This window comes from Galendromus occidentalis, unplaced genomic scaffold (assembly GCF_000255335.2).
Source record: "Galendromus occidentalis unplaced genomic scaffold, Mocc_1.1 scf7180000077522, whole genome shotgun sequence".
Classification (NCBI taxonomy): domain Eukaryota; kingdom Metazoa; phylum Arthropoda; class Arachnida; order Mesostigmata; family Phytoseiidae; genus Galendromus; species Galendromus occidentalis.
In genome coordinates, this window is record NW_003805510.1 from 249,989 (window position 1) to 270,514 (window position 20,526).

Consider the following 20,526-nt stretch of genomic DNA (forward strand, 5'->3'; position numbering starts at 1 on the left):
AAACAAACAAATCAAAAACAAAAATGAACCAACAAACAAACAAACCAATATGAATGGCTCCGGAATATCCCAATTATTCGGCAAGGGTCGATCCGAAACCTCTCGAACTCATCGCTCACGTTTTCTCGAACGAGCTCGAAAACTTCGCCGAGGCGCTCAAGCTGATTGAGGAGCTCGAGTCTCAGGGTATATGGTTTTCCATCTCCGAGCGCCACCGCGATGCAATCGAGTTGCTCTGCCAGACCAATCAAGGCATCGTCGAGCTCAGAAAGCTCGCATTCGAGACACCCGGCTGTCGCTTCGATTTTCTGAATTTCGAGCTGAACACTGGCCATCGCTCGCGACTGCTCTTGGATGCTGCGTCTAGAATCAAGGTCCCGGGTGAGAAAAAATTCATAATTCCTTCGATGTAAGGGTTTGATTGGCCATCAGGGTTTATTTCACCCTATATGGATCTTACGAGGGGAGCTCTTTAGGGTTTTCTACAGCTTGTTTCATCAATGACGTCCGTCCGGAACTCACCGCAACTGGAGAATCTCCTCGCTGTAATTCCGCGCAGCTCCCATCAAACCATCTGACTCGACTTGCAGCTTGTCGATCCGATCGTTCAGCGAGTCCCAGTAAGCGCAGAGAGCTCCATATGCGACGATCGGATCTTCTCCGGAGGCAGCCCCCATCGGATATCGGCCGGAACAAGTTCCTATAAAATGAATCTCCAAGAACACTCAAATCGGGCTGGGACGCATATTATGCTGGCGAACTGACGATCCCTCCGGATCGTCCATCGGGCCTCCTCCGTTTAGACTGCCTCACCATCCTCGATCACGAAAGTGCAGGAATCCCATTCAGGTACCATCGAATATCGGTGTGCGCACTCCAAGGCTTGCGCGCGATCTCCGGGAATGACGTAATAATCCGCGAGCTCTTCCGTGATTATTTTTCGGAGGTCGGATCGGAGTATTTCATCGGAATATATCTTGCGGTACGGTTCCTGGAACGACCCGGATATCCCAGGAAATGTAGGATATCCCAGCTCCTCGAAGATCGACGAAGTCGACAGCATGAATGAATTAGGCATCATGATGGGATTGCAAGGGCAGGGCTACCCTGATTTTTAGGAAAGATGAGAGTGATGCGGTATCTTCAGGGCGACGGTCTGGTCTTCCCTTCGATGCTTTCCAGCCGCCGACGCTGATGAAGCGTACGCTATCGCAGAATTCCAGTTTTCTGAGCTCGTTGCGTATTTTCCAACCTACTTCTTGGTCGCGAACTAGGAAGCTTGAGAGCCTGTGGAATACAGCAAGATGTTGAGTTCTGGGATTGAACCGATGCGCATTTCCCGGGCAGCGTCCAGGTTGCGCATAATGAATACAGAGAGTCGGAATTCAGAATACGAGTTTGCCACCGTGCTCGAAAGTCTACAGATCCCTACAGAGATCTCATCATCACAAACGCAAGAGAAAATGGTCAAATGATAATCGAGATGATGGATTGAGAGCTCGATTACGCGGATGATATCGGAAGACTCACAAATCTTTCAGCGGATGCAGAAGAGAGCGATTATCCGGATCAGTGTCGATGTGGTCGAGGACTGTGCCGAAGTAGCCGAAAGCGTGCCAGCCAGACCGATCCTGGACCCCGAGAACCTCAAGGATGGATTCTGTCGATCGAAGTATGTACGAATGGTTCCGTAGCAAGGAAGAATTCAGCGTCATCTCCAAGCAGTCGAACTCGTGCCCGCTGGAAAAGTAGGAGTCGCAAAGGAAAAGCTCTCCGGAGTTGCCCAGGAATGGGATGGGACGGAGCTCAGACTCGGAGTATTCGAGGAACACAAGAAGGCAATTCCACGATTGAAGCGTGAGCGAGGAATGTATTCCGGTCGAAACTCACCTCCAGTGCAGCTCTCTCAATTTCTCGATTTCGAGCTCTTTCAGACTCTCGGAATGGCGGAGCGAACCGAATTTCACTTCTTTCTCTGCCAACTCTGCCTCCGAAGCCGCTTTAATAGCTGAAATACTCTGCAGGCGATCTTTATTCTCTCTGTATGCGCTATCGAGTTCTCGCCGTCCGCATTCTGCCAGAGCGCGTTCAGTCTTTGTTGAGTCGATTCTATGCTCCAAATCATTCAAGAGGCTCCGCCCATCATCTCTAGATATCCGTTGAGATCCTTTGCCTCCTAACGAGGAGCTGATCGATTTGATGAGCACGTCGAGCCAGGTCAGCTTCCTCTGGAGCTTGTAGACTTCCAATTTCTTCATTTCCAGGCCTCCTTCGTCGTCACCTGGAATGGGAATCGGCCCTCCTCGCACCTAATTCCTGAATGTCCGACAGAGCTGGAAAGAAGAGATCAGGGCGCTAAGAAGCAACCTACTCTCGCCTTCGTGAGCAGGTCGCGATGTCCTCAGAAGGATTTCCAGCTGACCGTGCTGAGCTGATTTTTCCTTGAGAAGCCGCCGCCATTCTCCGAGGATGGACTCGAGCGGATGACGAGCAAGTCCCTTTTCGTGGGGACCGGAATCCGAGGAGGCTGAACTTTTTGCCTGGGAATATTCAAGAAGGATCTGACTAATTTCCGAAACTCCCGTGCGAAGAAACCCATCTGGGTGTCTGATCGCTCAGGCTCATTCTGGAAGGTCCGCAGATAGAATTCATGATCAACCGATTCAGGGTGACGCGGGCCCCTGCTCTGCTCTTCGTTCCGATTCGCTGACTGAAGCTGATCCTCCCATGACTTGATGTCCTCTCCGAGATGCTTGGCTTCCTCTTTGAGTTTGGTGACTTTCGAGAACTTGACTAGATGCTTCAATTCTCTCTGGCGATCTTCGAGGGCGGAATCGCCGGATTGACCAAGGAGAAACTCAATTTTTGCCTAGAACCAAGAAATTCAACCGAAGGTCCCGAGGTCGATTCACATCGGCATCCGCCTGTCTAGATTAGAGGTGAGCAGGTCCAACCTCGAACATCCGGCATGATTCCGATGTCAAATTGTGGAGCTCGATTTCTTCCAACAAGGAGGGACCTTGCCTATCCAAGCATTCGACATTCCTCTTGATCTGCTGGAAGGGAGGAGCTTCGTCGAGCGCTGTGCAGAACATATCCGCCAGATTGAGTTTGCCGGTGACAATCTGGAGGAGCAAAGAAAATTCCATCGCAGGATACCAGGAGATGGAGAGTCACGGCCACGCGCCATAAAGTCGTATCTGATCGTGGCAAGCGCAAAATGTCACAATTGCCGTCGAAGACTCTCTATTCTAGTCATGCCGATTCGTCTCACTCGATTCCTCGAGCACAGATGTCGCTTGCGACGAACATCTACCCATGATCACCTTCTCATGAGATAGAAAGAAAACTGATTCGCTTCGCAAGCCAAACTTCGCGAAGATCGCACGCTGCTGTGCCATTGATTTCGGATCTCCATCCCAGTCGAACGTGATCGATGTGTCGCCATCCTTCCTACTCATGGCAACTTTCAGGGTATGTCCGGTTCCTCCACCATCCGCTCCGTGATGTATCTCTCGAAAAATGCCCTAAATACAACAGGAAAGAATAGAGATTCCGTCTCCGCATGTATTGTCCCGCTCTGGTTCCTGAGACGGAAAGGGTATGATCCGGGAGAATTTTCTCCCCCTTACGGTGACTAAACTTCGACTCTCGGAAACTCCTGCAGGTACAGGGAAAATCTCCGTGAGCGCTGTCGGCGACGAACAGGATGCGCTCTGAGTGGGCCACAGGAGAACCTCGATAGCTGTAAGAATTCGGGTTCTCGGTTAACCCCGGTTCTGGAATTCTGGAGAAGCCAAATCTGATTCTTTGTGCCAAAGCCATCGGAAAGGGTCGATCGAAGGATCGCGACGGATGAGAATGACGGATTCACCTTTAAGGAGTGTTGTCTTCCCTGCTCCATTTTTCCCTTCTGGAAGTCGATTGATCTCCATTCATTCAATCTCCAGCTATTCGAGCGCTCGATAAGACCCAGCCCGGCATAGAGTATTGCGGGACTACAGCAATCGAAATCCGGACTATCGTATGGCTCACCGATGAAATTGGTGCCTTGTTGGAAATCGAACGTTCTATCGCGGAATTTCCCAAAATTCTCGAGTCGAATCTGGAGAGAATCTCAGATCAGAATCGATGATTCTCTACGGCGGAGCGTAGTTTCTCTGGACCGGCAGGGCTGACCTGGTCGATGTAGAGGGTTATATTACCCGACACGGAGGATGCTTTCTCCAAGAGGGCTTCCATTGCATCACGTCGACGAGGTTTTGAGCTGCCGTGCTCTTAGAACTACTCTGAACTTCGCGCTGTAACACTGTCCGACACGGCGCGCGCACTAAATTCGGTCATCCTTCGTCAGATCCGCACGAAATTTTCAGAATCGTATGCAGAGCTACATGTACTTCAATTGTGGAAGGAGAAGAATGCTACAATATTTTGGAGACCCTCTCCTTGGCAGAGCGCTCCCCCTCTAGGCATCGCTCATGCATCCATTCAATCTCGGTACGTCAGTGCATGCGCGGCATGATGTACGACAATCGGATCATTACCGACATGTTTCATCGGATATTGTTAACTTTATTGGATGGTCGATAGGTCTCCTGAGACGAGTTGGTCCCTCGACGCAGAGTGAGCTTCCTCTTGACTCCGTCAGGTGCTCATCCATAGAATCAAATCCATGCATGACTTTTACGGCAATGCAGGCCTTCGAGGAGGGGCCATCATCATGGACTCTGGGTATGAAGGTGGTTTTTAACTAATTTCAATACTTCATCATTTAATTTCATTGCCTATTTTTATACTTTGTATGTCCATTTCCGAATCAGATGGTTCCCGATAAAGGAGTGCAACGTTTTTTCCGAATTTCCTGTCTCGTCGCTTGTAGGTATCGATTAGGCAAATTGCTTTTATTGCCGACTCGGCGTATTTGACTTGTAGCAAGCTAAATGTGCAGTATCACAGTGTCACGTCCTAGTCCAATCGAAATTCTCCCTAGCTGCGCATTCGTATAGGTGGTAATCCCCGCATGATCGTCCGCATAAAGAGCATAGGCATTGCTCGCTCACGTCGTGGTAGTGAGGTCTGATGCAGATGAGGTGGTGGAAGCCGTGGATCGACCCTCTCGTAATCCTGTGACGGTTTTGAATTTCGGTTCCTTCCAATGCTCAGTGGTCATCGCCGGGTTCTCGTAGAACTTATAAGGGATGGATTCCATCTTGATGGACCATGCCTCACAGTGTAGCTCGAAGGCCGGCGTTCGGGGAAGGTTGAAATTCGCTCTGATTTCTTCGACGAAGAGAGGAGTGTCTGTCATCTTGTACACCAACCTATTTCTGCTTGTGCGATGAACTCCGAGCATGCCCTTCAGAAACTGTGCCTTGATCTTGTCGAGCGAGTCAAAGTGCGTCTCGGTGAAAGAGCTCCAGATTTCCTGAATCCCGTAGGTGACCATAGGCGCGATTTTCAACTGGAACAGTGCGAGCGCGGTGCTTACCGATAGCTCCCAGGGCTTTGGGATCGAGCAGAACGCTCGCCTGGCCTTGCTCAGTCTATCTCTAATATGCCTGGAGACCGCAACACCGTCCCTGTTTAGCGCTATTCCGAGATAGCAGAAGTGACTCACGGTCTCGACTTTCTGATTCGCAACTTTGAATACGTCACCTGAGACCGGGGGACCCCCTGAGCCGAACTTCATCGCTTTTGTTTTGTTGACATTGATCGTTAGCCCATTCTCTTCCGAGTACCTCTGAAGCGTGGTCATCGCTCTCTGGAGGTAAACGCGGGATCGAGAAAATAACACGGCATCGTCGGCTTACAATAAGGTGTCAACAATGTCGTGCGCTTCGCGTATTGCACTCGGAAGGTCACTTATAAGAACTGAGAACAGCAGCGGGGATAAGTTGTCTCCTTGAGCAACCCCCGTCGTTTGGTAAAAAGCAGGTAGCTCCGACACTCCATCTTCTATAGCCACCTGGCCCCGTTGTAACATTTGTGCTTGTAGGTATCGCTGCTGAGGTGTGCCGATTGGCTGCTGCCCATCCTCGCGTTCGAGGGACTTAGTACCGGTGTTTCCTGCCCTCATAAGGCAGGAATGCTCATCCCGATAGACGCTCACGTCGGGAGCTCTGCCGTCTCTGCTGTGAGCAAGCATCCCCACAAGGTGACTGTTCGTTACCTTTCCCCGGACTGCGCTCTCGCTCTCCGGCCAAGATTCCGAGTGCTTAAGATCCGATCCCCCAATTGACGTCAGAGCTCTGTGACGCTGTGAGGATATTCTGAATGCTAGAAAAGATCTTGCGCGGCAGCTCGGCTCATCTCGACCGCAGCATCATCGAGCTGACTGGACACGTCTTGCGGACGCCGGTGGTTCGAAGAGACCTGACGACCATTTTTCATTCGAAGACTAGTGTTCTCAAAGGACTCAGTGGAGCTCGAGGAAAACTTTCCGTGCATCGTCCGCAGCGTATCCGTAAAAAGAGTGCTCCAGCAGGCCACGGGCTTCGGCCCGGCTTTTGAATGCTCTGACCCGATCGAATCTTCGCCTGGGGAGAGCTCTCCAGGACGTGAATGGTAATACATATATTAGCCGGAATCGAATGCCGACTCTGATCTCTCGCCGGCTGCTAACCGTAATTCGCAATACAACCGCTCTCAGATTACGAAGGTATCTTGCGAGCGTTCTGTTTATGTCGGCAGCTCCGTTATCAAATTCGGAGATAGCAATGTTGACGGAGACGAGAAGAGTGTCTCTGCAGTGGAAAATGACTCTAATTCATTGTTAAGCTCGTGAAATGCTTGAATGGTGCGCTGAGCTATCCGGAGCTCGGAGCTGGGGGCAATCTGTCTCATCTACCACCCTACCGCTCAAGTGAACCAGACTTGAACCAGCATCTCCCCACGACGGGCTCAGCAACTTACACAGCTCTTCATTAAGGGTGACGGCGATTGCTTCGCTCGTTTTCATGGAAGAGAAGTCTTTCAGCATGAAAACCCTCTTCCTGATCTATATATTGACTTCCTTCGGGGAAGTCTCCCCACTCTCACGCGATCCTGGTGAGTCTGAAACACATGGCGATGTACCACACTTCGTTCGCGAATTCGGAATCACCTCTCTGTTCCTATCGCTGTTAATGTTAATCCGAGCTGACAGTTGCAATGAGGTGGAAATCCGTTGTCTGAACCGCGCTACGGGATCCCTGAACGAACGTGGCTCTGCCCGGAAATGCGTCCTCAAAGAGGAATCCGGGGCCAATCTTTGTCCTGCGATTGGCGATCGTACGATTGCCCGCTGACCGACGCATGTTTCAATTTCCGAATCATTTTTGCTTCAGATTCCCCATATTTCCCCGCTGTGAGTGGGGACGAGAACCTGCTCGTTCTCAATGAGTTCATCGATTCAATCATAAGAGAAATGAAGACGCGCCAACAGCTAATTGAAGTCTTGAACCCCCTGACGCTCGAGCGCAACATTACTTTCTCGAAGGGAGTCATATACCAAGCAAGTATTGTCCAATGTTTTCTTCGCTAGATAGGATCTGTGTCATCGAACATAAAACACAGTCGAACTCGCAATTATTTTGAAGTCGAACGATTGAGTGCGACACCCCGATTCCCTAATAAGTAGAGTTTCCATTTACCCGGACATTTATCCGGGAAAAACCGGACATTTTTCGGACGGACATCGAGGCCTGAACCGGACAAAAAACCGGACGCTTGAAGTTTGATGACCAGAAGGGAATCAGGAGCGTTAGAGAATGGAAGAAACCCGACTCGTCACTTTATTCATCGAAGAGGATATCGCGGTTGAATTGAATGAAAAGATGCCTTCTCAGATTTATGGGCGTTAATCTATGGCGACGATCCGAGGGAGGATTCTTGTACATGGAGAAAGATCGCTCAACATCGGCATTCGAAACAACAGCATATTTGAAAACATCTGCATCTTTTCCCGACAATCTGGATAGTTACTCGAAATTTGGATCTCTTCCGAAAATTCCGTCGAATTGGTAAGCGAATTTCCTTGCCGGAATCACGGACAGCATTGAGCGCTTCGACTTCTCCGGTATTCTCGGAACCACAGCGAGGTTAAACCATTGAACCTCGTTGACGAGCTGGCGGACGACGACACCTGATACTTACAACGCGGAAGAAGATTCGTGAGTGTCGGAAGCGACGAGCGTCCAGAGCGTTCCAGACGTCTGTGCTTCGAGTATACGGAGTATATGGAGAAAACTCGAGAAAGAGAGTATAGAGCATAATCGATACATAGAGCCGCTTGAACGGATATCGATTGCAAGACCAGTAAACTGCCCCTAGAAGTGGGAATCGTTTCAATGGGGCCTGTGCTCGCCTTCGAGCGAATCCGCAAATCTCAGTGAGACTTCGACTCCGTGACTCCGTGAGAAGGAGCAAACGCTCAGGAAAAGCCTTGACCTAGGGGAATCAGGGAGCGTCCAGCACGGATCAATTGAGACCAGGATTCCAAGATTAGCCCCTAGTGGAATCAGGGAGCGTCCAGCACGGATCAATTGAGACCAGGATTCCAAGATTAGCCCCTCCGGAATCGGCGATTACCAAAAACCGGACAAAAATGCGGAAAACCGGACAAGAAGACGGACAAGGACATGTCCGGGTAAATGGGAACTCTACTAATAAGCGCACCAAGGCCGGAAGAATCCTCCTCAGGCGAGAGTCTCGGAGGCTCTCTACTCTTTATTTACACTACGATTAGTGTGCATGCTACGGTAATATGGAAGAAGGGGAGCCTGGGAAATCATTTCATTCCGAGCTCCCATTTTCCTAGCGGCGCGGCGGCCGTGGGCTTTCCCGGAGTGGATAGAAGCAGTATCGATAATACATGCTAAACACTCATGCTCGCAGATTTCCGTAAATGGTCTCCTCTCTCTGCACCGGGTAGGAGACATCACGTTTGTCCCGGACACGCCCGAAGTAATAGCAAAGCTCGCGGTCAAAGATGTCGATCTCAAGTTCAAGTGAGTTTCGAGACGGCATTACAATTGAAGAGGTTCTGATGGGATCAAGATGTTCGTAAATAAGATCCGGAAAGACCTCCGTACACCTCCACCCATACCCTTGCCCTCTTCCCGGAAATCCTTTGGTCGTAAAGCTCGGGTGTAGAACCGAGGAAGACGCGGCATCATTTTGGTTCCTTGGTCCCCCACCCCGAAAATCCCAATCAACCAAAAGAAAATTCTATGCTCGCCCGTGATGATTCGATACATTCAGCAAAGAAGGCCGGGTTCCCATCTACTGACGAGTTTTCCCCGTGTCGCAGGTACAATGTGCGAGCACTGGGCGTTCCCTCACAGGGGCGACTTAATATGAGGGTGAATAACATCGAGATGGGTCTTCGGGCTTCTTTTCGTGGTGCGAAGGCGAGTTTGGATCAGTTTGAGGTAAGTTGAAACTTCTGCACTTACTCCTCAGCTCCCTGAATGCTTCTCCCCCGCATACGATCGTAGTCATCGTGCGAACGATCGTGCTCTTTTTCAATGGGACGTGCCTCCTTCCGACGGATTAGTGCGCGACAAGGAAAATTTCGAGATGTTCCGCCTCGGAAGTCACAATCGAGCAAGCTAGATCTTTAGAAGACCGGAATCCTGCGAGCTGGAATGAATCTGCTTTTGATTTAGATTCACGGTCTTCCATGTCTCATTTTGTTAGAAAGGCTACTTTTGGCGCCCGCTCGATGAATCACGGCAAGGCGTGGCAGAGCGCGCTGAACCGCACAACTCGGGAAGACCACGTGAATGTCTATAAGCTCATCATCTCGAAAAATATGGAGAGACAAGGGAGAAGCGGAAGGTCGCGCTCAGAGCCGCGGCAGCCCTCCCGGATCCGGGATTTTTCGGCCCCCTAAATGTGGGACCTTTGACGAGTTCTGATGACTCCGACAGTTGATCTTGCGTCGGGAATTCCGGCTCTTGCGTTCCTGGCTTCTGGCGATGGGACAGTACCTTCCGATGAGCTCGATTCCACGCTATCCGGCCTCATTGTAGTCCCCCGGCGTATTCTTTGCAGATTCATACCTTCGGAAAAATTCTCATACGAGAGTTTGCCGGTACCTCTCGGTTACTCAACTGGCTGACGAAACCCACACTGGAATTAGCGTTGAACCTGTCGCGCTCAAAACTGAAGGAAAAGGCAGGTGAAGCTCCACTCAGCAGGAATTTCATGCATTGAGACTGAAGGATCTACAGAACTATCTGACGCCTTAACAATCACAGATAGAGAAAGCGCTCAGAGAGAGGCTCGAAGAAGAATTTCGACGGATTCATCTGGAAGACGTCATCGCCTCTGTGATTCTACAGTGAGGAGACGAATTGGGACCGATAGGAAACGCTACCAATGAGAAACGGGAGGACGTTCCGTGCCGGAGATGCGGTCGCTTCAACTCACTCCGACCAGGTGCTGACCACCACATCGAGAGCTCAATCATCTGTGGTGGAGAATCTCGGTCTGACCGGGGAGTGACCTCGACATACTGTCTTGTCTTGGTCTTCTAGGACGAGACAAGAGGAATGTGATTCAGTAGGAGGTTGTCCTCCGGCTTGAGAGGGCCATTAATAAATACAGAAGTATGCGGCGGCTGCAGATTGAGCAATTATTACCTTGAATTTTATTACTATCATCATCCTCATCATCTCTCCCTTACCCTTCTCTCCTCGATATCGATAATAATAATAATAAGATTACTATCATTATCATCATTGATCTGCTGCTCCGTCTTTCCACACATCGTAGGTAGACAAATACATATTTCCTACTTTGCCTAGCGATTCTTCATTAGGAATCAGCTGACTAAGCTATATGGCCATAAACTATGAGATTCTATGAATACTTGAGTTATCTGACGAAATAGAGGTGTAATCTTCCAACATGTTAACTGGTCAACTAAATAATGGAATTCGTCCTGTAGCCCTAGCAGGTCGAACCAATCCCAGAACTTGTCCAAAGCAGGAATACCTTTATCCCCTCCTCGAATATCGTTTCCCGTGTTCCATCAGTTGCCCAGACTATTTACTTGCAGGGTTGTGAGCGGATTCAAGATGTGTTCCTCAGGCAAATTAGGACAGTATTCAACTCTTGTCGAACGACAAATCCTTACACCTGCTAGCCCAGCGGTGGGAACACTGGAGTTTTTGGCTTTGGTAATCGAAAATACTCCGATTTCCCGTCCACGAAATCAAACCAGGAGCTCGCTCACCTACTGCATCAAAGGAGGGGGAGCCCGGAGGCTATTGAAGAGAAAAAAGAAAATCGATATTTCAATTTCCACCAGGCCCCAATTACTGGGTCAGCTTAGCAGGGACGCGCAGCCATTTCAGGTCCGATCGGGATGATGAGGTCATGAGGATGGCGAAAGCATCGATTCTTCCGTCTTCTGTTCGCCTGCAATTTCTGCGGTACCGCATTGGGGAATTAAGGCATTCCTTGACTGTTCGGATCAGAGGAGGACGCGTCCGGTCGACAAAGACTTTTTTATCGCTTCAGAATATGACATTATAATGGACAGATAGAACGATAGAGCTGAATAGCTTGGAGACGATGGAAATAAGCTCAACGAGAATTTCTCTCGCGGGAGCATCGTGGAAGAAGGCGAGGATGCTCTCGGATAGATCGCCGAACGTCAATCTTCGGGTGCTACCCAACGATCGAGTGGCACCCCCGACACAGAGGGCTCCACAGAGAATGATGCTAGGTTCTTCCGTTTTGTGGAAGATCTAAGGGGTTGCACGCGAAACTTGCATATCCTACCTCTTTGTTCTAGGTGTCTCGTATTTCTGTTTGAGCACTTCAAGTTGCGACCAAGCGATCGAAAGCGGGAACATCTGTCATGGATTCTTATTGAATAGAGTTCTGCCGCCTTTTCAGATTCGTTGCCGCCCCTCGACGAAGAAGAAGGAGATCAGTAGGAGTCTGCCGTAGTTTTTCTCTCGGTGGAAGAATCGCAAGGTGCACATTCTTCCGGATACTCCAACTGGGTCCTGACGGGAACCATCGGAAAATCGGCCGTCGCAAAATGCATAATATTGCACCCGCTTAATCAGCGCTTGCAGGGATCCTTCCCTGCCATGGGTTCAAGACTTTGTCACGATGGAAGTTCTTTTGAATAGTTACAATTGGGGAACTCATCGAGGAACTTTTCGCTTATTCAGAGTACAAGGATTTCCGAGATCCACGAAAGTTTCTCACGTGAGATCAACTGCGTTGATTTCCAAGTTCGGACCCCGGGAAAAATCGAGTATTCATCGGTCACTCATCTCGATCACTCATTTCATATATCTCTTCAGAGATCGCTCCATGTTCACTCGGTGTCCCACCTGCTTCACCCCAAGAGTTATAAAGTCATTCTGATTCATTTGTAACAGTTTGGCTCCGTTGATTCCTTGGAAGTTTGTCCTATACTCCTGGAGGAACAAAGACTCCAACCAGTCAGCAACATCCCGCTGGGTCCACTGGTCAAGCGATTTCTGTCGGAATTCTCTCTGAACCTGGAAGAGACGAGGGTTTCCGATGAGCTGCCACCTCGATCACGGAGACCGTCGAAAGGGCCCCTGTTTCCCTCTCCACGTATGGAATTATATGGAATTCTTCCTCGGGGAGATACGGCCCGGGGCTCTGTACCCACCGTTCTAAGCCTAGCGAGGTCGTGCCTCTCCACTTGCAATACGCCTTGTTGTTGATGAGCTGCCTGATGCTGCTGCTGCTGATGCTGTTGCTGTTGATGAGCTGCCTGCTGCTGCTTCTGGAGCTGATATTGTTGATACTGCTGCTGCAGGCGCGATTGTTGCTGCTGCGAATGTTGCACATGACCTCCCATACGGCCTCCAATCGTCCCGAATTGTTGGCGCGCGTCAAGCTGTTGGTTTTCCCATCCTTGATTCTGGCGCACAACCCTAAGGGTGCCTCCTCCTGAAATACGTTCAGTGCCCGATCAAGTGGGACGCCATGCTGAAACCGCCCGGCGCGGATTTCTCAGAGCGAGCTCCTTCGCACGGACTTCCTAGCGGCGAAGCGGAGTACTCTACCTGTGAAGCCTGAGGGTAGCGTGCTGCAGCCATTTTGTTGCAATCGCTTAGCGTATGCCTCATAGGCAGCTTGTTGCTGGGCCATTTGCTGGGCATACTGCTGACGGAGATCTGGAGAAGCTCGACCTACAGCGATGTTTTCTTGCGTGAACCTCTGATCTAGGTGGTCTCCGGAAAAGACTATTCCCCTTTGGATTCTTTGTGAAGGAAGTCGCGAATTCTAGGAAAAAGGCGCTGCGACGCAATGGCTCGGGGCGCACGACAGGCTCTTTAAAGCGCGAATTCTACGCGAATTGCTGCGAGAAGCGAGTCTTTCGTTCTAAGCTGATTGGATTCATTAATAATGTGCGGTTTGTATCTCTATTCTCGAATTCTCGCTAATCCCTCTCTACGGGTGTTCCGACCCCGTGCACTGATATTCCCTGAACTTTGAGTGAGTTCGATCTGACCCTGTCTCTAATTAGGCATTGTCTCTAGTAAGCGCGTCAATCAATCACGGCCACGATCGAAACATTGTGGCGAGGAAACTACGTATTAGGGTGAGAGGGAGCGAGGAAACGTCGCACGCAGACTCATCTGTTCACATACCTGGATGATGCTGTTGGAGTTGTTGTCTCTGTTGTTGAAGTTGTTGGCGCTGTTGTTGCTGCAGCAAAGCGGCCTGATACGCTGCTTGTTGCTGAGGGGTTAATTGAGCTGCGGAAGAATTCTCAGTCAATGACGATTCCGACGCTCTATCGCCTTCGCTTCCGCTCGGAGCGATGCCGCAATCGAGCGCCAACGTACGTGGCTCCAATACGCGGTCCATCCGGAACTCACCATGTTGCTGCGGGGTTAGTTGGGGAATCGTCGTCCGCGCTGCGTGATGCAGATGGTCGCTGAATTGTGGCGGCGGAGGGCATTGGGATCCGCCTCGTTGGCCCGCCTGTGCGGCTGTGAATTCTGGTGGGGGAGGAACTACTTCGGGTAGAACATCTACCTCCGAGACAGCTGCTAAACCCAAACTATCCACCTGCATACGGATGAATTGTAAGCTTTCATCGATGCTTTTGCGTAGCCCCGAGCAGTCCGTCGTAGAGTCGAGGGATCTCTGGAGAGCGCTATTCCTATCTAGGGAGCTGCAACGATCTTGGGATCGTCGCGTTGCTTGCACCTGAAAATAGACGATTCAGTCTTATAAGCTCAATCCGGGTCCGGGTCGTCTCATCAGTAGGCAAGAAACTAAGCGAAGGAGACCTCGGAGAATCGCGGTGAAGGACCTTACTTTTTGATCCAACCTAATCTTGAGAGTTTTCTTGGGAATGTTTTGCTGGCCAGCTTGTTGTTGTTGTTGTTGTTGTTGTTGCTGCTGCTGCTGCTGCTGTTGCTGTTGGTGGTTTTGCTGGCTGTTGTACTGTTGACCTTGGTTGTGCAGCTGCAACTCGCGTTGACGCTGTAAATGCTGCTGATAGATTTGCTGCTGATGGAGAGCGGCTTGTTGTTGAGCATTCAACACCTGATCGAAAAATGAGAGCGTGGATGAGAAGCACGATTTTCATGAGTCTGAAAGCTTTTGAACGTGATATTCCTCCTGGTTCCGACTCGTCGACGGTTGGGGGTCCGTATCTCATCTTTCAGCATCCACGTGGAGCGAATAATCGCGCGGACTCGGCATTCCGTACTCACCTGACCGCTATGCTTGGTCATCGGCAGCGTTGTTTGTTGTTGTTGCTGTTGCTGCTGTTGCTGCTGCTGCTGTAATTGACGCTGTTGCAGGAGATAGAGCTGCTGTTGAGTGAGGTTGTTGTTCGCGCTGTTGTTATTGTTCGCCTCGCCAGCACGCGTGGCGCTTTGGCTCCTGCGCTGTGCCATTTGTTGTTGCTCCTGTTGCTGATGCTGCTGGCGCTGGAGCGTACTCAGTTGCTGTTGGCGTTGGCTTGCTTCGTCAGCACCTTGACCTCGTTGAACAACATAACTCTGATTCAATCGTTTCAACAACTCCTCGCTCGGCGTTGATCCGGCGCCGCCAGTTATTCCCGCGGAGCGTCCAGCTGCTGCCATTTGTTGTTGCTGCTGATTTTGTTGTTGAGCGAGGATGTGCTGATGAATGACTTGGGCTCTTCGCTGCTCGATCAATTTCTTCTCGATCAGTGACGAGTCATCGTGGCTCATAGGCCTCTGACCTGGACTCTGACCCGTGGGCAGATGACCCGAGAGAGCCAAAGCGGCAGCCTGCATCTGGCCAGCGGTGGCTGTGCTGCATCGCATCACAGACTGGGTTGGAACTCCTTGGTGCTCATTGTTTTCGCCTACTAACTGCTGTTGAGGGAACGATGATTGTGTTATCCTCCCGCAGTCGAGAATACTCAAGAGCCCACCTCCACTCGTGCTCTGATGGGGTCGAACCATTAGCGTCGAAGAAGAGCTCAAGCTTACCTCGAGGACTAGTTTGTCGCCTTGGCGTTTTATTTGAACTCCGGTAGCGCTAGCGTTAAGCTGATTGGCGGACGCTTTGCCGAGCGGGGGTTTCGGCAAAGGTTGCTCTAGGATAGAGCTCGATCGCACAGGAGGTTTTATCTGACCCTGAACACCCCCTCCTTCTTGTCCAGGTAATGGGGGAGGGGGAGGAAGTGGAAGGTCTGATGAGAGAGAATTCCACTCAAACTAGATGAAATTGCTAACGAGCGGTCGGAACCGGACACAATTTCCTATTCGACGACTCCATTCACCAATCTCCTATGAATCTATCTGGGATGCTCGAACGAATCGCTCCGGAAAAAATTAGGCACTTTTGATATGGAAGAATCGTGTCCACCGATTCGTCTATGCAAAAATGCTGCCCGCCGAGTTTTTGAACTCGTGCGATCCCCGAGCAGAAACGAATATCTTGAATATCTTCCGATGCTACGCTAAGACTCAATGCGAATGAATTCGGAAGGAACTCGTCGAAGACGATCCCAGACTCCTCATACCTTGCTTGGGCGTGTCATCGTCCGAGCTATTGTAATCGGGATCAGGAATGTAGGGCTGATGATGAGCTGCATGATGTGAAGATCGATGAAGTTGAAGGCTTTCAGAAGGCGGAGGCGGGAGAGGCGGAGTACTTGCGTCTTCAGGAAGGACACACTCATCGGCTCGGTTCCCGCTGCCCATTCCTGGAGAATGGAACGATGATTATTCTCAGAATACATCGTCTCGACGAACTGCGCAGAGCACGCAATGCGACTATGTCGAGCCATCCTCCCGGCTCCTGGGGTAATGAGAAATCCAGACTGGTGTCCAGATCTTCATCTCACGCCGTATAGGATCGGGAATTATGTCGAACAAACTCAAAATTATGTAGAACAAACACTCTCTCCATTCTTTAGCAAACGTCGAAGTCTGCGACTGCTCGCAAGAGCCTGAACTTGTTAGCAATCGAACGTGCTCGTCGTTAGTGAATTACACCACAGCTGAAAGAGCACACCACACCTCTGTGAATTACCTCGGGAGACACTCGATTGGTAAACGCAGAAGGAAGAGAGCTAAACATGGAAAATTTGAACAGCGTGAAATGGCGCCTCTCAATGCTATAACATTGCCGAACACAATGGCAGAGAGCTATCGCGTTCTCCCCGAAAAGAGCAAGTCCCCGGCGGAATCCGAGGACGTTTCTCGAAGAAACAAACACACTCAATCGGAAGGTCGTCAGCGGTCTCCTAGCCTATTGACAGACTCATCAGCTCCGGATCATTGCGTTATCGATCGAAATTCGGTATCGATCTGGACGCCGCTCCTCCGAGGATCATATGCCCCGCCCGTTCCATATTGTTCTCTGACTTATTTGTATCGAGAATCTGAGCGATGAATTCCGAGTTTTTTTTACCTGCAGTGACCTGCATCTTGTACGCTGCCGATTGATCCTTGCGATTCCTGGGAGGGGGGACCGACTGCGAGCGATTGGCATTTGACGCTGCTCCTGAAGTCTGACCAGACGACGGCCTATAGCCGACCGAGGACATGACGGACTCAGGACTCGCATATAATTTCGCTGAGTCTCCGGGTCGGAAACTGGACATGTGTACTCCCCCTAGAGCTAGCGATTCCGAATTGACGTCCTAGGGTGGGTATCAAAGACCGCTGTGAGTTCGAAAGGCATCGTATCGCCCAAAATATGCCCTATAGATTCCTCGAGATCTTTTCCGGAGACTCAAGGACGATACTCACCGGGTATCCGGCGTAGTCGGCTTTCGACGCACCAGATTGCTGCTGTGCCGATTGTTGCTGACCTGGCGGAGGCGGGGGCGGATGCGTGGGTGGAGGACCCGCGCCCGGGAGGTTCTTCTTACCGAGGGGCAGGGTTTCCGCATAAATTCGTTTGTCATCCCTTTTGATCGCCTTGCTGCTTCTCGAGTAAACGATATCACCTTGTTGGAGTTCTTGTTTGAGATTGTCGCCACTGGCGCTTCGAGATTTAGAGTTTTCGCCTTCTTTGTTGAGATCAGGTACGCTAGCGAAATTCCTGTGGAGCGCTTTGAGGGCCTCCTCCTCTTCTGCGCTGGCTGGTTTGATTTCGCCCGATCTCGGGAAACGTGCTATCGTGGCACATTTCCTCATTGCATCATTGTCATCAATCAGTACTTGTTGGGGCTGGTTCTGCTTGTGCTTGAGTAAATTTTGTTGGCTTTGCTTTGTGAAGAATTCCTCGAGTTCGGCGCCAGTCAATCTCCGAGACGATGGTCGGGATCGAATCGAAGCAAGCTTGTTGGAATCTTCGATTGTGGAAATACACATTCTTTCGTCGTCGAAATGAGACTGTTCCGTCACGTATTTCTGCAGCAGATCTTGCTGCTGCTGCTGCTGCTGTTGTTGGATGAGCAGCTGTTGCTGCTGCTGGGCGAACGACGACGGCGTGGATGAATTGTACTCAAGGATGTGGCCGATTCCGTTTCCGGGTCCCAAGCCCAGACCGTGACCAACATCATGATCAATCTGTCCACCGCCGGATTTCGGCCCCAGAGTCAGCGTGGTCTTCGGGTCCCGTTTCGGGGGCGCTGGCGCTGAAATCGATCGACCTGCTCCCTTGAGAATAGCTTCGTGATCGCAAGGGGCAAGCTGTATCACAAAAAACTCCTGGGAGAGTATTCTCAGTACCTTTTTTGGAAAGCTTGCTTGGTAGCGTAGTGCACTGTCGGTAATTCGCCTGCGAATCGCCTGCTGTGATCGCTGCGACGACGGTCATAGCGACCAAGTCCCCACTCTGTCTTATGATATTGACTACCGTTTCGTGAGATGCTTGTGAAACATCTTGTCCGTTGATCTGGAAATGGGGACCGTTGTCATGCGCTCTTTATCGTCGGACACACTGGCCTTTTGCTGATCCGGAATTCACTCAGCTCCATGAAGAGCAAAATTGACGCCGTGCCCCTCAGAACTGACCTCGAGCAAATAGTCTCCTTTTTTCAGTCCGGCCATATCCGCCACTCCGCCTTTGTCGATGTCGTCGAGATATTGCAGGGAAGGCCCATTGTCGTTGATCTCTGCGGGTATTCAATAAATTTTAGGAATTGTCATCTTCATCAAATCGGAAGGCTCGACCGAAAGGAAATGACTCTCGGCGAATATTAGAGCCGCATCGGAAATCGTACCTTTGAAAGTTTTGCGGTCTGCGGGGTTGGAGAAAGGAAAACGTTATCGCTCAAGTCGAATCTCACCACGGCACTACAGAATCTGAACTAGGGGATGTCTAGGGAAACTAGGAGGTGGAAATCGATGCTCACCTCTGGCTCCCCTGAGAATGAATCCAAAGCCTTTCTTGTTCTTGTGGAGAACCACGGTTCGCGGTTCTGTAAAACTGGAATATGCATAAGAAACGCAAGATTAATTCAACCCGTCAGTGATCTCGAATAGAGCGCCCGCGCGCTCTCCACATATCTGACGGGCTGGGAATATAACGGTCTCTGGGATCGGATGGTCGATTTCGACTCGATAATTCTTTCTCCAATAATCTGTTGCTCACAGTTTGCTTCTCGTGGGTCTCCCCCTTGAGAAGAGATGACCCTCTGGATTAGCGCCGGCGAGAGCCACGCAGACTGAAGGGAAAAGTCCACACTGGCCCGTATCCCGGTTGCGGCCCTCCAGCATCACGGAGTCGATCACACGAAGAACTTCAACTGTGTCTCCAGAGTGGAGACTCAATTGTTGCTTCGACTGTGCGCTGCAATCGAAATTCACAGTGGAGTTGAGAAGAAGATCGAGGAGCATACTTATTCAATTCGGAAACATCCATACGATAGACCTACACGTAGTTCTGCTGGGCGATGCAGATACTGCCAGCCGCGAGGACATTGCTTTGAACGGGATCCCTTTCTGAATTCCGGATCGCTTCGCTTAGGGGTCGTTCTGCGGAGGAGCGATGAGAGAGGTCGACTTGAGAAAATAAGATTCTGAATTCCCGAACTCCAAGTCCGAGTCACGAACAAGGCTCGGGTATAATTCCAAATTCATGGACGTGTACTCTCTGTGTTGACTGTGTGCGATAGATAGGGGGAAAATGCTGAATCGAATCCTTGGGTCCGGTGAGAGTCTTCATCAAGTCTTAGAGGGTGATTTGCTCGCGATGGGAACGTATCTGGATTTTCGGAGGAACGGGACGGGGCCGACAGACGAGACGGGCGCCAACCACTCTCATACCCCCGACGTGTCCATTCAAAAGTAAATAGAAACTTCAAGGATTGGAACAGCCCGCTCAGCGCATACATTCAGGAATCGTTCATTTCTCGGAGGCATCACGAGGGAACAGAAACTGATTTCAGCACAGCAAGAGCTCCTCGATTGAGTAGTCTACCCATGCAATACAGTACATGCGGGTTCGTCCTAATCAGCACGGCTTCCGATACGCATTAATACAATTAGAGTTCCTGACAGCCCTATCCTCATAGAATAGAAATCGTTCTGTCCCGATTTCTCATCTCAACATGGAGTCAAAAAGCGTCGCGCTTCTTGTGTGTATGTGTCCATGTAAGGCGAGCGAAATGTCTAGACATCAGGAAGTCTAACAAGGGCTGATCTGAGCTAAAATCTCAATCGAATCGCAAGTTCCGTCAGAATCCCGAGCGAGTAATTCTGGAGGAATAACCGATTCAAAACTGATCAAAATCACTTCGACCTTCGCTAACATTGAAAACCTTGCATCCTCATTTGCTTGCAATCTCCGCGAGTTCCGAGGCTATCTACTACACATTATCGAATGAAGATCCGATAAGCTTTTCGTGGCTTCGAGGGGCAGCCAAGGTGATGGGAGTATTGTCACGAGACCTTACTACGATTCGACCCGTGGTGCGGAGTGCGGACATGATTATGCTAGAAACAGCTCGCGGTTTGCGGCTCCGTCGGGAGAAGAGTCGTGTGCAAGCGTCACATGAGTATGAGGCGCAGGTGCTCCGCCGATTCCAACAAATTTACGAAAGCTAACATAAGCGAAGACGTTTCGACTACGGGGTGAATCATCATCACAGGATCA

General features: G+C 50.4%; 2 protein-coding genes across 2 annotated transcripts in view; one reads left to right on the forward strand and one right to left on the reverse strand.

Moving 5' to 3' along the window:
• Positions 1-6,737: 6,737 nt before the first annotated feature.
• Positions 6,738-10,328, forward strand: LOC100897793 (uncharacterized). Its single transcript, XM_003747468.1, has 6 exons — positions 6,738-7,047; positions 7,326-7,492; positions 8,875-8,987; positions 9,290-9,410; positions 10,036-10,158; positions 10,242-10,328. The coding sequence occupies exons 1-6, from the start codon at positions 6,957-6,959 to the stop codon at positions 10,326-10,328; spliced, it is 702 nt and encodes a 233-aa protein (XP_003747516.1). The 5' UTR covers positions 6,738-6,956.
• A 1,510-nt stretch (positions 10,329-11,838) lies between these two features.
• LOC100897939 (SH3 and multiple ankyrin repeat domains protein 3) overlaps positions 11,839-20,526 on the reverse strand; it is a 12,191-nt gene continuing 3,503 nt past the window's right edge. The window contains exons 8-25 of the mRNA XM_029112622.1: positions 19,307-19,406; positions 19,024-19,221; positions 18,785-18,858; positions 18,653-18,670; positions 18,444-18,544; positions 18,159-18,324; positions 17,904-18,079; positions 17,232-17,867; positions 16,891-17,122; positions 15,986-16,180; positions 15,462-15,670; positions 14,712-15,344; positions 14,311-14,541; positions 13,866-14,199; positions 13,635-13,742; positions 13,047-13,172; positions 12,647-12,930; positions 11,839-12,509 (exon numbers count right to left, since the gene is read on the reverse strand). Of these exons, the coding sequence (XP_028968455.1) occupies positions 12,288-12,509; positions 12,647-12,930; positions 13,047-13,172; positions 13,635-13,742; positions 13,866-14,199; positions 14,311-14,541; positions 14,712-15,344; positions 15,462-15,670; positions 15,986-16,180; positions 16,891-17,122; positions 17,232-17,867; positions 17,904-18,079; positions 18,159-18,324; positions 18,444-18,544; positions 18,653-18,670; positions 18,785-18,858; positions 19,024-19,221; positions 19,307-19,406 (4,043 nt within the window). The 3' untranslated portion in view covers positions 11,839-12,287. The remainder of the gene's footprint in view (positions 12,510-12,646; positions 12,931-13,046; positions 13,173-13,634; positions 13,743-13,865; positions 14,200-14,310; positions 14,542-14,711; positions 15,345-15,461; positions 15,671-15,985; positions 16,181-16,890; positions 17,123-17,231; positions 17,868-17,903; positions 18,080-18,158; positions 18,325-18,443; positions 18,545-18,652; positions 18,671-18,784; positions 18,859-19,023; positions 19,222-19,306; positions 19,407-20,526) is intronic.

Coding starts and splice junctions, on each gene's coding strand:
- LOC100897793 (XM_003747468.1), top strand. CDS start 6,957: ATGGAAGAGAAGTCTTTCAGCATGAAAACCCTCTTCCTGATCTATATA. Junction 8,988..9,289: donor GATGTCGATCTCAAGTTCAA/GTGAGTTTCGAG, acceptor CCCGTGTCGCAG/GTACAATGTGCGAGCACTGG. Junction 9,411..10,035: donor CGAGTTTGGATCAGTTTGAG/GTAAGTTGAAAC, acceptor TATTCTTTGCAG/ATTCATACCTTCGGAAAAAT.